The sequence below is a fragment of the Cervus canadensis genome, chromosome 27 (assembly GCF_019320065.1).
Source record: "Cervus canadensis isolate Bull #8, Minnesota chromosome 27, ASM1932006v1, whole genome shotgun sequence".
NCBI classification, from domain to species: Eukaryota; Metazoa; Chordata; class Mammalia; order Artiodactyla; family Cervidae; genus Cervus; species Cervus canadensis.
This window is the reverse complement of record NC_057412.1, coordinates 51,283,857-51,300,667: the sequence shown is the minus strand read 5'-3', so window position 1 is coordinate 51,300,667 and position 16,811 is coordinate 51,283,857. Positions and strand designations below refer to the sequence as shown.

The 16,811-nt window shown below is 42.2% G+C and overlaps 1 protein-coding gene across 2 annotated transcripts in view; it reads right to left on the bottom strand.

Moving 5' to 3' along the window:
• Positions 1-14,650: 14,650 nt before the first annotated feature.
• CD96 (CD96 molecule) overlaps positions 14,651-16,811 on the bottom strand; it is a 90,536-nt gene continuing 88,375 nt past the window's right edge. The window contains exon 13 of one of the 2 annotated variants that reach the window (XM_043449004.1): positions 14,651-16,206. In XM_043449004.1, coding sequence (XP_043304939.1) covers positions 16,098-16,206 — 109 coding nt within the window. In that variant the 3' untranslated portion in view covers positions 14,651-16,097. The remainder of the gene's footprint in view (positions 16,207-16,811) is intronic. The other variant, XM_043449003.1, reaches the window with a different exon arrangement.

Genomic DNA, 16,811 nt, shown 5'->3' with positions numbered 1-16,811 from the left:
GCTTGGCTGAAGGCACCCTAAGAGCTTCAGAGGAAACACATCAACTTAATGGTGCTGAGGCTGGGGCTGTCTCCGGCCCCCACATCCCAGACCCTGTGCTACCTTCTCTCCCAGGCTGCGTGCTTAATGGGAAAGGAGCAGGTCGAAGAGCCTTACAACCAGGCATGTGACCGTTCCAGGGGCATGGTCTGGAGGTGGGAGTTTGTATGATGCATTGAGTTCCACAGTGATGCCTCACTCGTGGCTTTTTTTCCTGGCTGGAGGATGTGGTGAGGGTGAGGAACGGAAGTGATGAGCCAGATAAATGAAAGATGAAAGGGGGTGTAAGCCTGCGTTCCTCTGTGCCTCATATCAGCAGTTTATCTCTAGTCATTCTCAGCCTCATTTCCCCAATACAGGCTCCCAAAACAATGTGATAAGGATCAGAATAGAATGAAGAAATGTCCCCGTACGGGCAGTGCTGGGGACGTGATGACGGCAGCGACAGTTACCTTCAGGAGCAGTGACATCAGGGGAGCACCCGGGACACTCGGAGCCTCCGTGGAAGGAGACGTCGCCCAGCACACCGCCTGTGGGCGTGTACGATGCACCCCAGACATCCCTGACGTGAGGGCTGAGTCCGGAGCTGGGCGTCAGTCATTGTACTGATTCGGGCTAGAGCCAGAGGCCTCGTGGCTGTGACCCAGACCCTGATCATACCCAGGTGAGTGTCTTAAGAGCCTGATAAGGAGCAGCAGCGGCTTAAACAGGAATTGTCCACATGTGGCTCCACCTTGCGCCGACCTGCTATCTGCGGTCAACAGCCAGGATTCTGGAACGAGAGTGAGTGCATGCAGCCGTGCCAGCCCTGAGATTTCCCCTCCAGATGTGGAGGCCTGGTGATGGGGAAGAGCCTCTGAGGCTCTCTGTCCTTTTTTGTTTTAAAGATAATGTTACTTATTTATTCATCTAGGCTGTGCTGAGTCGTTACTGCCGCGTGAGCTTTCTCGGGGTCTCCGGTCGTGGGGCGGGAGGGTGGCTCTCTCGGGCAGCGCGTGGGCCCCTCGTTGCCCTGGCCGCTCTTGTTGCGGGGCGCAGGCTCTAGGATGAGTGGGCTCAGCAGGTGCGGCACACAGCGTGCGTTTAGCTGCTTCGTGACGTGCGATCTTCCAGGATCAGGGTTCGAACCCGTGTCTCCTGAGTTGGCTGGCAGATTCTTTACCACTATGCCACCAGGGAAGCCTGCATCTCTGCTTTTTTAATTTATTAAACATCAAGTGTTTCTGGTATATTAAAAGATTTCCTTTAACAACACATGTTTGCTATAATACTTTTGAGAGAAGCTAAATAACAAATGATGATTGTTAGTTTAATGTCCGTTTATTCCTTCTAGCACTCCACATTCCTGCGGCCTCTTCCATTCTCCCTTCCCACCCAACCCTTTCACTTAAAAAAAAAAAAAAAAAAAAAGGTAACCGAGGGGAGCTCCACATCTTTATTTTTCCAGTTAGTTAGCTTGTTTTCGTTTAGCCAAGTCAACGCTCTTTTCCTAGTTATCTATGAAGTGCCTGATTTAATATGTTATGGAGCCACCTTCTGGTCGTAAAGGCACACTTCAAGCGCGCAGAAAGTCCCCTAAAAAAAGTCCCCACATCATCGGCACAGACAGAACAGCTAGGAACTTATGTAAATACAGACTCCTGGTTCACACTCCAGCCCTGCTGAATCAGATCCCCTGGGGGTGGCATCTTTTTTTCTGTCTTAAAAAAAGGCTCCCCGGGGGATTTTTATGTCTCACATGCTTTAGATCAATACTTAGGCATATCAATCAATTTCTTAAAAAAAAAAAAAATTTAGGATAGGTGGAATGGCAGTTCTTACCCATGTTGTGTATAAGTTTAAGCAATTAGAGAAAAACATTTCAGTTTAACAGGCAGGAAAACCAACAGCTATCCCTACTTACCCCACCCCAAGGGTCTTGGAATTATGCAAGTGACATCAGTTGTTAGAATGTGTGTGTACGCTGGTATGTATGTTCATCATCACCTGACCTTCCATCACAATTGGCATGACCTCTGTACATTTGTTATTCATTTAGCAAATAATGACTTGATTCCACATTTTGATTTGCTGACATCATTTGGAAATACCACGTTGCCATATCACCTGAGTGGTAAACAGCATGTTAATTGACAGCAGATATTATCTTTCCCTCCCAACTTTATTATTAAGATTACAGGTTTACAAAAACAACTTCAACCAACACCAATAATCCATTTTAAAAAACAAAGTAAATAAAATAATGAATCGTTGGTATTTTCCCCTTATCCACTGTCTCAATGTTAGGTTATAGTCAAAACTCTTAGTATGTTTATTGGCTTTTTAAAGATTTGGTTTCAGAGAATTCTGATCTGCAGAAACCTCTGCAGCTAACCTCCCACCTCAGCCATGTCTTGACTCACCCTCCTAAACCGTGCCCACAGCTTCTGCTTCCTTTTAGTAGCAAAAGTAGAGAAAGTAAAATTTACCTAGCACGTTTTTCTGTTTCGTGTGTGTGTGCTAAGTCGCTTCAGTCAGGTTTGACTCTTTGTGACCCTTGGATTATAGCCCACCAGGCTCCTCTGTCCATGGGATTCTCCAGGCAAGAATACTGGAGTGGGTTGCCGTGCCCTCCTCCAGGGCATCTTCCCAACCCCGGGATTGAATCCAAGGTTCTTACGTCTCCAGCATTGGCAGGGGGTTATTTAACACTAGCACCACCTGGGAAGTCGCTTTCTGTTTCAGCCAAGTATAAGTAAGAATGTTCTAGAACTCATTAGGGCATAATAACGAAGTAGGGAGGAAATGAGTTCCTAACACTGGAAGCATCCAAGCCAAGTTTGTTAACAATAAGAATGGAAGGTGGTGAAAGCTTCGATGGAAGATTGAAGTACGTGAGCCTTATGCTCCTTCCAACCATATTCTGTTTTTCCCCTTCTCTGAATATAAAGCTGTATCTTTACACACTGAAGCCACTCATTCCGCCCCTCTTTATTACATTGTTTTTTTTTTTTTACTCAAATCTTTGACTCCTTTTGTTGGACCTGAGACTACTGGAAAATCTTTTCTAGAAATATGAAACCAATGTTCTAAAATCATGCTGTTACCAGCATAAACTTGAGTTGTGATTTGGGGAATGGTTTTATAATAAAGCCTTTATATTGGTTACATACTCTAGCCTCTGCTCAAGGCCAAAACTCAAAATTTTCTCTACTCCCTCCCCATATTCAGCACCCAGGATGAAATGCTCTGACCTCAGGAAGCCAGTCCGAGAAAACACTCAGTGAAGTTCTCAGCATGGGGAGTATGCATGCCCAGGATGGGAGTCATCTCTGGTGTCTTCAGCACGTCCACGCTGGTAGGACTGGTGTGTGTGTGGGCCGAGGGCAGAACTCCTCAACTCGCCCACCTGAGGTGCCCTAACCCTAGAGAAGGGTATACTCATACTGCCGGAGCCCCTAAAGCAGTCATTCATCCTGGCATTTCTTTCAACTTGAGTGTTTTCTTCCCTTATAAATTCATTCAAATTTTGCATATATGAACAGCTAAAACAACTCAATAACAACAACAACAACAACAGCCCAAAAACTCAATGAAAAAAGAAGGGCAGAAGATTCAGTAGACATTTGTCCAAGGAAGACAGACAGATGGCCAATAAACACATGAAAAGATGCTCAGCATTGCTAATTACTAGGGAAATGCAAAATAAAACCACAACGAGGGACCACCACACACTGCTCAGAATGGCCGTCATTAAAAAATCTACAAATAACAAACGCTGGAGAGGACGTGGAGGACAGGGAGCCCCCCCACACTGTCAGTGGGAGTGTACATTTGTGGAGCCGCCATGGAAAACAGCATGGGGACGCCTCAGAAAACTGAAATGGAGCTGCCGTAAGATCCAGCAATCCCATTCCCGGGCATTTCAAAGAAAGCCAGAATTTGAAGGTAAACATGCTTCCTGGTGTTCACTGCTGCACACTTTTCAATAACCAAGACATGAAGCAACCTAAATGTCACTAACAGATGAACAGATAAATAAGATATGGTGCATGTGTATATATATGTATATGTACACAATGGAGTATTACTCAGCTGTATAAAGGAATGAAATAATGCCATTTTCAGCAGCGTGAATGGACCTAGAGATTATCATACCAAGTAAGTCAGAAAGACAAATACCACATGCTATCACTTATATGTGGAATCTAAAATATGAAACGTATGAACTCATTTATAAGACAGAAACAGACTCACAGACATAAAGAACAGACTTTTAGTTGCCAAGGGGCAGGGGGGTGGTGGAGGGATGGATTGGGAGTTTAGGATTAGCGGATGTAAACTATTACAGATAGAACGGATGAACAACAAGGTCCCATTGTATAGCACAGGGAAATATATTCAATATCTTGTAATAAACCATAATGGAAAAGAATACAAAAAAGAATATATATATATACATAACTGAATAACTTTGTTATATACCCAAAACTAAGACAACATTGTAAACCAACTATATTTGAATAAAAAACAAATTTTGTTGTTTATCTATTACAGTTGAATAAAACTGATGATCTAGTCTCTCCGGTAACTTTGAATCCCTCCGGCACACATCCATATCAATGGGCATTCATGACCCCTAACATGAGAGTCTCAGGTCTAAGGGAAAGGCATCGAGAATCTTATTAGACAAAGCAAAGATTCTTGGTTCACTCATGCTCTGATCCAGTTCAGCAAGGTAGACGACTGTGCGTGGATTTTCAGACAAAACTGGAAATAGTATCCATCTGCCCAAACCTTGGGCAACATGGAGCAACAGCAAGTTGAGAATCAGTGACATAGGCCGAATTTCTCTGGCCATTAGAAACAGGAAGGACTATGTCCTTAAAGTAAGAGAGGACCAAAAATTCCTACCTAAGACTTAACTCTTTGCTCTTTATCAGGAAAAAGCTTCACTCGCAGAATTCCCATGACTATTCTTTGACCTGCTGAGACCTGTTCAGACCATGGATTCTCACCTGGCTAACTGGTGCTTTATTTATTTTTATTTTCTTCTTCTTCTTCCAGTTTTACTGAGATATAATTAACAAATAATATTGTGTAAGTTTAAGATGTACAGTGGAGAAGGAAATGGCAATCCATTCCAGTATCCTTGCCTGGAAAATCTCATGGACAGAGGAGCCTGGTGGGCTGCAGTCCACGGGGTCGCAAAGAGTCGGGCACAACTGAGTGACTAACACTAACTAACTAAGATGTCCAGACTTGATACATATGTATGTTGGAAAATGTTCACTACAATAAGATTAGTTAATAGATCCCTTGCCTCACGTAATTACTTTTTGTTGTTGTTGTTATGGTGAGAAAATTTAACATCAGTTCTTTTAGCAACTTTCAAACATGAAATTGCTATATAGTACTACATAAACTGGACTTCCCAGGCAGCGCTAGTGATAAAGAATCCTGCCAATGCAGGAGGTGTAAGACATGAGGGTTCAGTCTTTGGGTTGGGAAGATCCCCTGGAGGAGGGCATGGCAGCCCACTCTAGTATCCTTGCCTGGGGAACCCTATGGACAGAGGAGCGTGGGGGGCTACGGTCCATGGGGTCATAGAGTCGGACGCGGCTGACATGACCTAGCGTGCACAGCATAAACACCCTGCTGTCCTTTAGATTCTCAAGAACCTACACCTCTTGTAACTGGAAGCTTGTGCCCTTTGACAAACGTCTCCTCATCCACGCCCCTCCGCTCCCCCTGTATACTTATTTTAGTTTTTACTGGTTCCCTGGATCTGGCTTTTTCTCTGCACCTGTGGATAATCTGATTACACCAAAGAGAAACTTTAAAACTGGCCCAGAAACCTGTTTACTCTAAAGCATCAGCAAACTACCCTGATTGAGGCTCTGGTTTCCTCTAACATGACTGGCCTTCCACAATAAGAACGTTTGGAAGAGCGTATTTTTCAAGTGGATGGTGTGAGACGTGGAGTAAAAAAGCCCCACCATCGCGGCCCACCAGACCGAGTCTGCCCCTCGTTCAGCTCAGTTCTCTGCTCGGCTGACGTTTTTCTTCTCCCTCGTCACTCGTGTGCCTCCTCCTGTCACTGACCCGGGCCGCCTGTAACTGAGCGTCACTTGCCCCAGGCCGCGCCCTCGCTCGGGGTCTGAGCTGCGCCGAGTAACCTCGCGCCCGAGGACGGTCCGACCCACGGAGCTCACCCTGCGTTTCCGTAGCTGCGAGTTCCGAGTGAACCTGCCCCAAAGCAGCACCACAGACCAGAAGGTTTGGTCTCGGCGACACAGAGTATCTTTAAGTATTTATTGACTAAACACACAGTGGTCCCGCCGCTTACTGCAGACGTGGAGACGTCAGTGAGGGTCTCCAGGAGCAGGAGGGGAAGGGGCTTCTGCGGGGAGCCCGCGGCAGGAAGGCTGAGCGGAGCCTGCGTGCGGCGTCTGGCCACGGGGCCGCCTTGACTGTGAGCTGTCCCCGCGATTTCTGCCGAGGCCTCGACAGGAAACCCGGCCCAAGGGTTTGAGTGGGAACCAAAGCTTCTCTCTTTGGTTGAATTCTTCAGGGTGAATTTGGGAGGGACAGCTTAGTCTCCTTTGATATAAAGTGGTTTAGTGGTGAGAGGAAAAGCTTGCCCCGGAGTTCTAAGGAAATCAAAGAATTCTATTCATTTCCTTAAGAAAGAAAAATTGAAGTTTTGGTGGGTCCCAGCCAGTACCTAAGGCAGAGTAAGCAAGCCCAGAAATGCAACAAAAACACTGAATTTGCAGGATGAACCCTCATTGATATTTGCCTGAGCTTTGAGATTAAGTAACACCAGGACTCGAGAAGGAAAACTCCCTCGAATAAACAGATCTTTGCATCTCGTTGTACTGTCTAAGGATTGCCATGTTTGAAAAAATAGGCTAGTTTTGAGTCAAATTAAGCATTGTTTATGTGCGCTAAGTCACTTCAGTCGTGTCTGAATATTTATTAGGGTCTTACTTAAGCACTTTTTTCTTAAAACTTTATATTTGGAAGTATATTCAAACTTAAAAAATGTTTGCAAAAATAAAAAGAGTAAAAAAAAAAAATCCCCACATATCCCCTTTACCTAGATTCATCTGTTGTTAACATTTTTATCATCTGCTTTTCTCTCTCTCTGCATGTATATGTACATATGCATGCATGTATCCATGGATACATGCACACATAGGCACGTACCCACTTGGGAGAAAGTTATGTATACATTATGGCAGTTTACCCTAAATACGTCAGTGTGTATTTCCTGTGAATAGGAATAGTCTCTTACATAACCAGAGTTATTGATACTTTTATCTAGTCTTCTGCCCATATTCCAATTTTGTCAGCTGACCTGGCAAATGTCAGCTCTGATTTGCCAGATTTCCTTTGTAGCTTTAACCCCTCCAGAAAGGGATCCAGGCTAGAGTTGCGTGTGCATGCTCAGTCGCTCAGGCGTGTCCAACTCTGTGCGACCCTATGGACTGTAGCCCACCAGGCTCCTCTGTCCACGGGGTTCTCCAGGCAAGAATACTGGAGCGGGTTTCCATGCCCTTCTCCAGGGGATCTTTATCCTCGGTCTCTTACGTTTCCTGCATTGGCAGGCGGGTTCTTTACCACTAGCGCCACCTGGCGGCAATGAATTGCCATGTCTTTTAACCTTTATTCTGGGATATTTTTTTTTTTTTCAGTTTTCTTTTTTTTTTCCATTTATTTTTATTAGTTGGAGGCTAATTACTTCACAACATTGCAGTGGGTTTTGTCATACATTGACATGAATCACCCATGGAGTTACATGTATTCCCCATCCAGTGGCGCAATCGGTTAGCGCGGTACTCATATTCGGGGATATTTTTAAAGCCCCTTTTTTGGCCTTCAGACAGTTCTCATTTTGTGTCTCTCTGATGTTGCTTTGTGACTGGATTCAGCTTATTCATTCTCTGCCTTAATGCTGCAAAGGGAATACTGTGTCCCCCTCAGGGTATGAAATCTGAAGGAGCAGATGTCCATCTGTCCCTCACTGAAGTTAACTTTGATCACTGGTCAAATTGTTTAATTTCTCCACTACATAATTACTGTTTCTTTTTCCTCTCTTGTAACTAATAAGCATACTTCAGGGATAGCATTTTTTGAGACCATGCAAATACCTTGATTGTCACGAAAATTTCCTCCTTATTTAGTATTTGTCAGTGAATCTAGCCTGATTTGATCTTTGCTATAATGATTACAAAGTAATGACTTTCCAACTCCAGCACTTCTGCATCTACCAATCAGTTTCTCAGCATCCTACTGTAGGCAAAAGCTCTCTCTTTCCCCTTCCTCCCTCCCTCCCTTCCTCCTGTCTCTCCAGATCTCTCTTCCTGTATATCTGTGGTAAGGATTTATGAATTCTTACCTTTTTCAGTGGCTTCTAATTCATTAGTATACTTAGTTATATTGGCATTCAAATTGTCCTAGATTGAACAAGTAGGAGACTTCAAGCTGATTCCCGCATCCTTCTAATATACCCCCCGACATTTTTTTGGAATGTGTTATTTTCTGACATAAGACATTCCAATGATACATTACATCTATTTTGCCCTTAAGCAAACATTTCTCTGAAAGTTCTGATTCCTTTCAGCATGAAATTATAGTGAACAAGATCTGAGTGTCAGATGTGCTACTAGAATACCTTTGCTTCTTGGTTCATTCAGAAGACAAATGTGGGAAAGACAGGTGTGCATAGCTACTTACAACACATGCACAATCAAAATTACCACCACCAACAGGGCCAGGTGGATATCATAATATTAATATACAAATTGTATGTATACATATTTATATAGACACATTCCCCCCTTATTTTTCCTTCTTTCTTACACAAAGGTAGCAATTATGTACTCTTTGCTTTTTCCCTTAATGATGTCTCCTGGAAATCACTTCCTATTAGTCAACAGAGATTTTCTTCCTTGATTTTACAGCTGTACAGTTTCCATTTTTTTGTATTTACTATCGTTTATCCTATCAATCTCCTGTTTGGACATTTAGATAGTTTTTTAGTACTTGGCAATAACAAATAATGCTGCCAAGAATAATCTTGTGTATGTATAGTTTGATATTGATGGAAGCTGAGCTTCAGGACAAATTCTTAAAGAGAAACTGCTAAGTCTAAGATAAATTAATATGTAGTTTGGTTTGATATTGTCAGTTCCTCTCCACAGTGGTTGTTCCATTTTGCATTCACTTCAGCAACACAGGAGAGTGTCTGCTTCCCCACTGCCTTGACAACAGAGTGTGTTGTCAAACTTCTCAAATTCTTGACAAGTGAATGGGAAGAAATAACATCTCAATGAAGTTTTAATTTGCATTTCTTTTAATATGAATGGATTTGAAATTTTTTTCAAGTGTTCAAGTGTTATTTTCATATCTTTTTTTGTGAATCATTGGTGTCATATGTTTGACCCATTTTTTTTCCCACAGAATTTTTCAGCTTTATTATCCTCACTATTTGTAAGTTCTTTATCATTTTGCAAATTCTTTATCATTCTTTATTTGTGATATATGTTGTGGATATTTTCACCCAGTATATCATTTGCCTTTTCACGCCCCTTTATTCTCTGCAAATCATTTTTCTTTAAGCAGTCAAATTTATCCATTTTCCTCTCATTGCATCTGGAAATATATATATATATATTCATACACAAACATAGTTACAGTAGTACATATATAACAGTGGCATAGGACATGTGTATATGTATATGTACTATAATATATGTATATATATTTTAACTATATAGTAATATATACTATTACTATATATATTAGTATATATACTATAGTATATGTGTGTATATATTTAACTGTATAATAATATATACTTATACTGTTACTGTGTTATTACTATATTTAACTTATAGTAACATTATACATTATACAATACATTGTACATTATAACAATAGTCTATATATGTATTACATAAATATAGCTATATATAAATGGAGAGATATAGATATGCATAGATATATTATGTATATATGGAGTTAGGAAAATATCTCATTTTCTCAAGAGTTTTTATTAGAAATAGTTGTTGAATTTTGCCACAGACTTTTAAAGTATCTGTGGAAGTTAATCCTACATCTTCCCTCCTCCTAAGCCTTATTTATACGGTAAGTTAGGAGATTTTCTATCAGTGAGCCCTCCTTGCATTCCTGGTATAATCCTTAGGTAAGGGTTCAAGTCCCATCACTATGTCTCAGATGTCAAGGTCTCTACTGAAGTGCCTTTGCTCTGTCAACCCTCTCCTCTCTGAAGCCTTTAAAAAGTACTTTTCACACTCTGTCCCTGAAATAACACCCTCTTCTTTATTCTTTTCTCTTCTTTGTATATGCTTTTATTTTCAGATGTATCACACTATACTGTATTTATTTCTTTAGAATCTGTTTCTCCCACTAAACTCTACACTCGCTGAACCACTGGAGTGGTTCCTAAGGAATTTTTTATATCACTTACTTGAGTGTGAAATATCCAGACCCTAAACTGGCCATCCACAGGGCTACTCAGGCGTGGTGCTTGTCACACGTTTCCATTAACTGGCCACAGAAATAGTGTCCTGTTTATAGTTAAGTGACGTTCAGATCTGTTAGGCATCAGAGTATGTCCTTTTGGATCAGTACAACAGCTTTATGTATATGAAAAACCCAATTCAACCCAATGACTTATAAGAGTGGAATTATGCTGATCCCAAACTAGTGGTACAAAAATGGTTCCACCATAGATAAAACCCTCAAATTCTCATTTCTCTTCCCATTCAGTCTTTATTCTCTTCCCATTTCTCTTCCCATTCATATATTTATGTCTTCAAGAGAGAAAGTACAGAACAGAGAAATTAACTTTTTTTTAATAGATTTTATTTTTTAGAGAACTTTTAAGTTCACAGCAAAATTTGAGTGAAAAATACAGACTCCTCATCTTACCTCTGCCCCTCCCTATCACAGTCTTCCCCTCTCATCAACATCCTACATCAGCAGTATATTTGTTACAATCAGTGAACCTATACAGACATATAATTATAACCCTAAGTCCAAACTTTACATTAAGTTTCACCCTTGATGTTGTACCTTCCATGGGTTTTGACCAATGTATTACAACAAGAATCCACTGCTACGGTTTCATATAGTTTCACATGCCTGAGAGATGTTAACTCTTTACACGGTTCACGGTCCACCATCAAATTTCCTTTCACAACTCATATGACTGTTGTTCCGTCCACTTCACTCTGCCTTCCCAGTGCCTCTGAGTATTTTCTGGTGATAGGTGAATGGCTTTAACGCCACGATCAGCTTCGTTTGGGGGTATGACTTTTTTGGACGGTAAATGGGAGTCGTCCGACAGAACTCTGGGCAGACACATTCCAGGTATTTACCAAGGGTAGCTAGAGGAGGCCTGATCTGTGTTCTCTTCTCTATGTGGTCACCTTGGGTTTGTTACTCTTCCCCTTTATTTCCCTCAGTGCTGCTCCTTATAATCACAATCCCACAGAGCCTTTGGGCTAACATGAGGGATCTGAGTGAGCAAACCAACAGTCGCTCAGTTGTGTCTGACTCTTTGCAGCCCCATGGACTGCAGCATGCCAGGCTCCCATGGGGTCACAAGGAGTCAGACACGACTGAGCGATGGAACCACAATAACTTTGGTTACGTTCTTTGTCAGTTTGCTCATTCAGCTTCAGTTCAGTTCAGTTGCTCAGTCATATCCAACTCTTTGCGACCCCATGAATCGCAGCACGCCAGGCCTCCCTGCTCATTCAGGTTAGGAGAGTATGAAGATGCTGGTTGAGGAGAAAAACTTAGATTATATTGTTCTCATTCCTTTGTTAATTTGCACCCGGCCGATGCCTAGACCCATCAGAGAAGCACTGGGCCGTGTTTAAGGGTAATTTCAAAAGTGTTCCCCGGTCCTGACCTAAAGTCATGTCCTTTTGCTGTCTAGTTGCATCTTCCTGGCTTCCTGGCATTCAGCCTTGTTAGCAGTCAGAGAATCCAGAAAAAAAAGTTGAGAAATAAAGTGTTCTGTTCCCATCATTTTACCATGTGGTTTTGGCTGGACCCTCAGCTCATTTCTGCCAGGTAATGTCTTTTCCTCCCATCGTGGTAACTTCTGCTCACCGTTTCAGATGTCTCTGCCGGACACTCACGCTTCAGCTGGTGGACACAGCCATGGTTGCTGCCATCAAAAACTCAGGCTACGTCTGTCGACTCTCAAAGAACAAAGTTTCTGTGTCTCTGCAGATTCAAGCTTCAAATTCAAGCCCAAATCAGTCTCCTAAGTCAGAGTGCCGAGAGGGCTGCCTTCAAGAACCTCTCTCCCTGCTCAGAGCCTCTGAAACAAGGTCTTTTCCATGATCTCCAGCCTTGGTAGTTTCTTTAAACTTCTTTCCAGCTTCTGATCTTGATTACTTTCTTTTCTCTTTTCACTTCCCATCTAAGTACTAACCAGGCCCGACCCTGCTTAGCCTCCGAGATCAGGCGAGATCGGGCGTGTTCAGGGTGGTATGGCCGTAGACCTCTTTTCATTTCCTACTCATTTCTTTTTCTTTTTTTTTTGCACACTTTCCTGGCCATCTTACCCCAGGGGCCAATTATTTCTACTTTCTTTTTTTTCTGTCAACAATGTTCAGAATATACTACCTGGGCATTAGAAAAAAAATCAATATTTACTTAAGTGCACGGAAAATAGTTCTTGTCTATAGTAAAAGGAGATACCAAAGAAATTAAATATCATGATATAATGGAGACTGATCACATTCTGGACTGGAATTCAGAGAGCTGGCTCATCATTTTGGCTTTATCACTTTTAATTATGTGACCTTGGGAAGTCTATTTCACATACTCCATAACTCTTTATAGTATGACCTCTAATGCCCAAAATGATCATATATTTTATGATTTTAAAAATCTACACTGCAAAGTTAACTTGGTCAAGCCAACCATATGTTCATTAGCTAAAACAAAGCTTATGCTGAATCAAGGAAAATGATTACTTTGATTGAATTAAGTTTGACTTTATCTCTCACTCCAGTACCTGAGTAAGACCTAAAACATGCCTCAGTTCAGTTCAGTCACTCAGTCGTGTCCAGCTCTTTGCGACCCCATGAATCACAGCACACCAGGGCTCCCTGTCCATCACCAACTCCCAGAGTCTACCCAAACCCATGTCCATCGAGTCGGTGATGCCATCCAGCCATCTCATCCTCTGTCATCCCCTTCTCCTCCTGCCCCCAATCCTTCCGAGCATTCTGGACTTATGTGTATAGATTAACTTTTGCTATAATAATGATGTGTAACCATCACACTCTTTAATAATGCACATTTGAGTTAGGTTGGAGATTGGTTGATCTCAACTGGGCCTGATTTGAGTGTTTCTGCTCTAATCTGTGAATCTCCTATCTTCTTGGAGCTAACAGGCTACCCTGAAAATCTTCTTTTTATGATTGTGGCAGAGAACAAGAGAGTGAGTCCAGCCACACAAGCACCTTTCAAGCCTTGGGCTAGTCAGGTCCGTGATATTCCATTGTCCAAAGCAAGTCGTATGGCCAGGCCCAAGGTCAAGATGTGCTCATGATGCAGGTGAGTAAAGAAATGAATATTTCTGAACAACAACGTTATCTAACACACCATGCTTTGGAAATGAGTAATTAAAAGGCTTATGTATGGCTTCTTCTTAGTGAAAATTAAGTCAATAATGAAGGCATTCAGAAATCTTAGGGATTAGGGTGCAAAGTTGCTACTTCTCCAGTGAGACAGAACCAAACCCACTTGTAGAGAGAGGAGTTGCTGGTTTGAGACAGGCTCTCTGAACTTAAAACTTTAAGGTGCAGGTGAAAGTGTCCTTTTAGTCAAGTGAGGGAGGTCAAGATCGTAACACTGCTTGAAAAACATCGCGAGTCCTTCTGTTTTGCAGAAAAATTCCTCTAAATCACAGAATGAGTATCCCTCCATGAATAAGCAACTGTTCACTCTATTCAAGCTGGAGATGAATTTACAAATGTTGACTAGAACTTATTTATAATAAAACCAGAAGAGAATATTTCAAAGAGGTGGCTAAGACAGAAACAGCATAACACACTTGTTATATGATAGACTGAAAACCGCGTGACTTACATTGTACTGTACAACTGTCTATCCCTTTTCCAAAACGATCTAAACATCCCCCAACTCTGCCACTTTTTACCCCAATATTTCTACTGCTTGTATTCATGTCTCCTAATTGAATAGTAAAAATAAAACCATAATGACTTTTACTCAAATCACTGGTGATTAAGTTGTATTAAAAATAACTACTCATGAAGCAATAGTCACATATGTATGTATGAAGTTAGTCTTCTTTCTTGAGACCTAATGAGAAATTGAGGGTAATTAAGGCAGGCAAACATTAGTTTATTTCTCCATTTATTGGACTGTATTAGTTATCTATTATTCTGTGATACATTATGTTGTTGTTTAGTTAACAAGTTGTATCTGACTCTTTTGCAATCCCATAGACTGTAGCCTGCTAGGCTACTCTGTCCATGGGATTTCCCAGGCAAGAATACTGGAGTGAGTTGCCATTTTCTCTTCCAGGGGATCTTCCCAACCTAGAGATTGAAACTGGGTCTCCTGCTTGGCAGGCAGATTCTTTACCACTGAGCTACCTGGGAACCCAAACTTATTAAACAATACGTATTTACTATCTCACAGTGTCTGCAGGTCAGAAATTCAGATGAGGTTTAATTGGGTAGCTCTGACTCTCATGAAGTCGCTGCCAAAACATCCAGTGAGGTTGCAGTTACCTAAAGACTTGAGTGGGGGCTGGAGGATGGGCTTAACGACCTCGCTCAACCAAGTCTGGCTGCCTGCTACTTGCTGCAGGAGGTCTGCATTCCTTGACAGGTGGACCTCTTGGTAGGGTTGCTTGAGGGTCCTCAGAGCATGGCAATTGGCTTCTTCCAGAGCAGGTGATCAAGGAGAGATCAAGGCAGAAGCTACAAAGTAGTTTATGACCTAACCTCAGAAGGCATACTCTGGTCATTTCTGCAGTTATCTTCTTGGTTATAGCAGGCCTGCGACTGGTACTCACTCACAAGATAGTGCAAGTCTATGACTCTGAGTGTGAATAGCTCCTTAAATTTTATACCCTGACTGTTTTAGCTGCCAGATATCTGGTTGTTGGCTTGTTATCCCTATGCTCTTTCCTCATCCTAGAGGCAGGAGCCTGGGCTGAGCATGATGGGAGGACGAGTGAAGGAAGATTGGAACTGGGGTGCTTATGCAAGGTATTCGGTTTTCCTTCAGTGAAAATAAACAACTGGATTTCAGTACAAAGACTAACTGTACTTTCCCATTATATGGAACTCTCATTGAGACTTTCACATTTTCATCTTATAATTTTCCCGGGGAATGCAATATACCCCAGGTGCTCTGTTGTGTCTGACTCTTTGTGACCCCATGTGACCTGCCAGGCTCCTCTGTGCATTATCTGGATTTTCCAGGCAAGAATACTGGAGTTGGTTACCATTGTCTTCTCCAGGGTACTTCCTGACCCAAGGACTGAACCCACGTCTCCTGTGTATCCTGCATTGGCAGGCGGATTCTTTATCTCTGAGTCACCTGGGAAACCCTCCCTCAGAGATGAACATAATTTTGGCTAATAGTTTAGAATGTTGGCAGCTGCCCCAAAGAGCAGATCTGGTATGGACATAAGTTTAAAACCCTTGTCATCACCTCAGGGAATTAAAAGTGAAAAATAAAACACTGCAAGCCTTTTTTTTTTTTTTTTTAATGCAGCAGCCTACTTTGCACTTCTTACACAGGCAAGAAAATCCTTGTAGACTGCACTGGGTGAACACTTCACATCGCCTGTCAGTCTTGTTTAAATTTCCGGCATATGCAGATGAAAGAGGGTGAGCTTTGGGGAAAACAGGTCATGCACTTCTGATATCCATTTCAGCTGCAGAAGAGGCTTGGCTAGAGGGCGATTATATTAACAAAGCACGACATCTACTTTTTCGACAGGATTCTAGCAGAATTTTGTTGTGCGTCAAAGCCTCAGAGGACTAGAGTGTCTCCAGCTCATGACAAGGCACATCACTTCCAATGGACTCCTGAATGCAAGTGTACTTGATGGGCGGTGGAGGCGGCTTGAAAGGCGGAGGTCTTTCCATGCTAGGGACAAAACATTGCTCATTCAAGGCTGAGAATGTCAGGGGTGATGCATGTATGCATGATATATTTTTAGAAGCAAAAAGAGAAAGTGAAAGAGGCATGCTTCCCTGGATCTCTCAGTTTTTTTTCCTGGCATAACCTGCTTGCTAGTCCTGTTAGTATCATTAATTAATATTTTTGTGATATTTTATAATTTGTAAACCATTTTTATCATAGAGTTATATAATCTGCATTTAGGAATTGAATATTATTGCCACCATTCCATGGATAAAACTGAGGCTTAGAGGTTTTAAGCAACTTGTTTAAGAGGAGCAGACCAGCAAGTCAAGCCTGTTAAACAGAACTTGCACTCTCCATGGCAACTGCCTCCTAATAGGGGAAGTGTTTCTCTCATGTGGGTTAATGCATTCCTCCAGAGAAAAAAATTTCAAATTCTGGGATCAAAGATGGCAGTTTTTCTGAGTCCCTTTGCTAAACTGACCCCCAGGCCTCACCACACACTCATTGTGCGTGAACCGGGGGAAGGCTGGGGTGGGAAGTGAACTCGCCTGAGTCCCTGAGTTGATGGATGGCACCCGCATCCTTTCTGTTTGTATCAGTGAGCA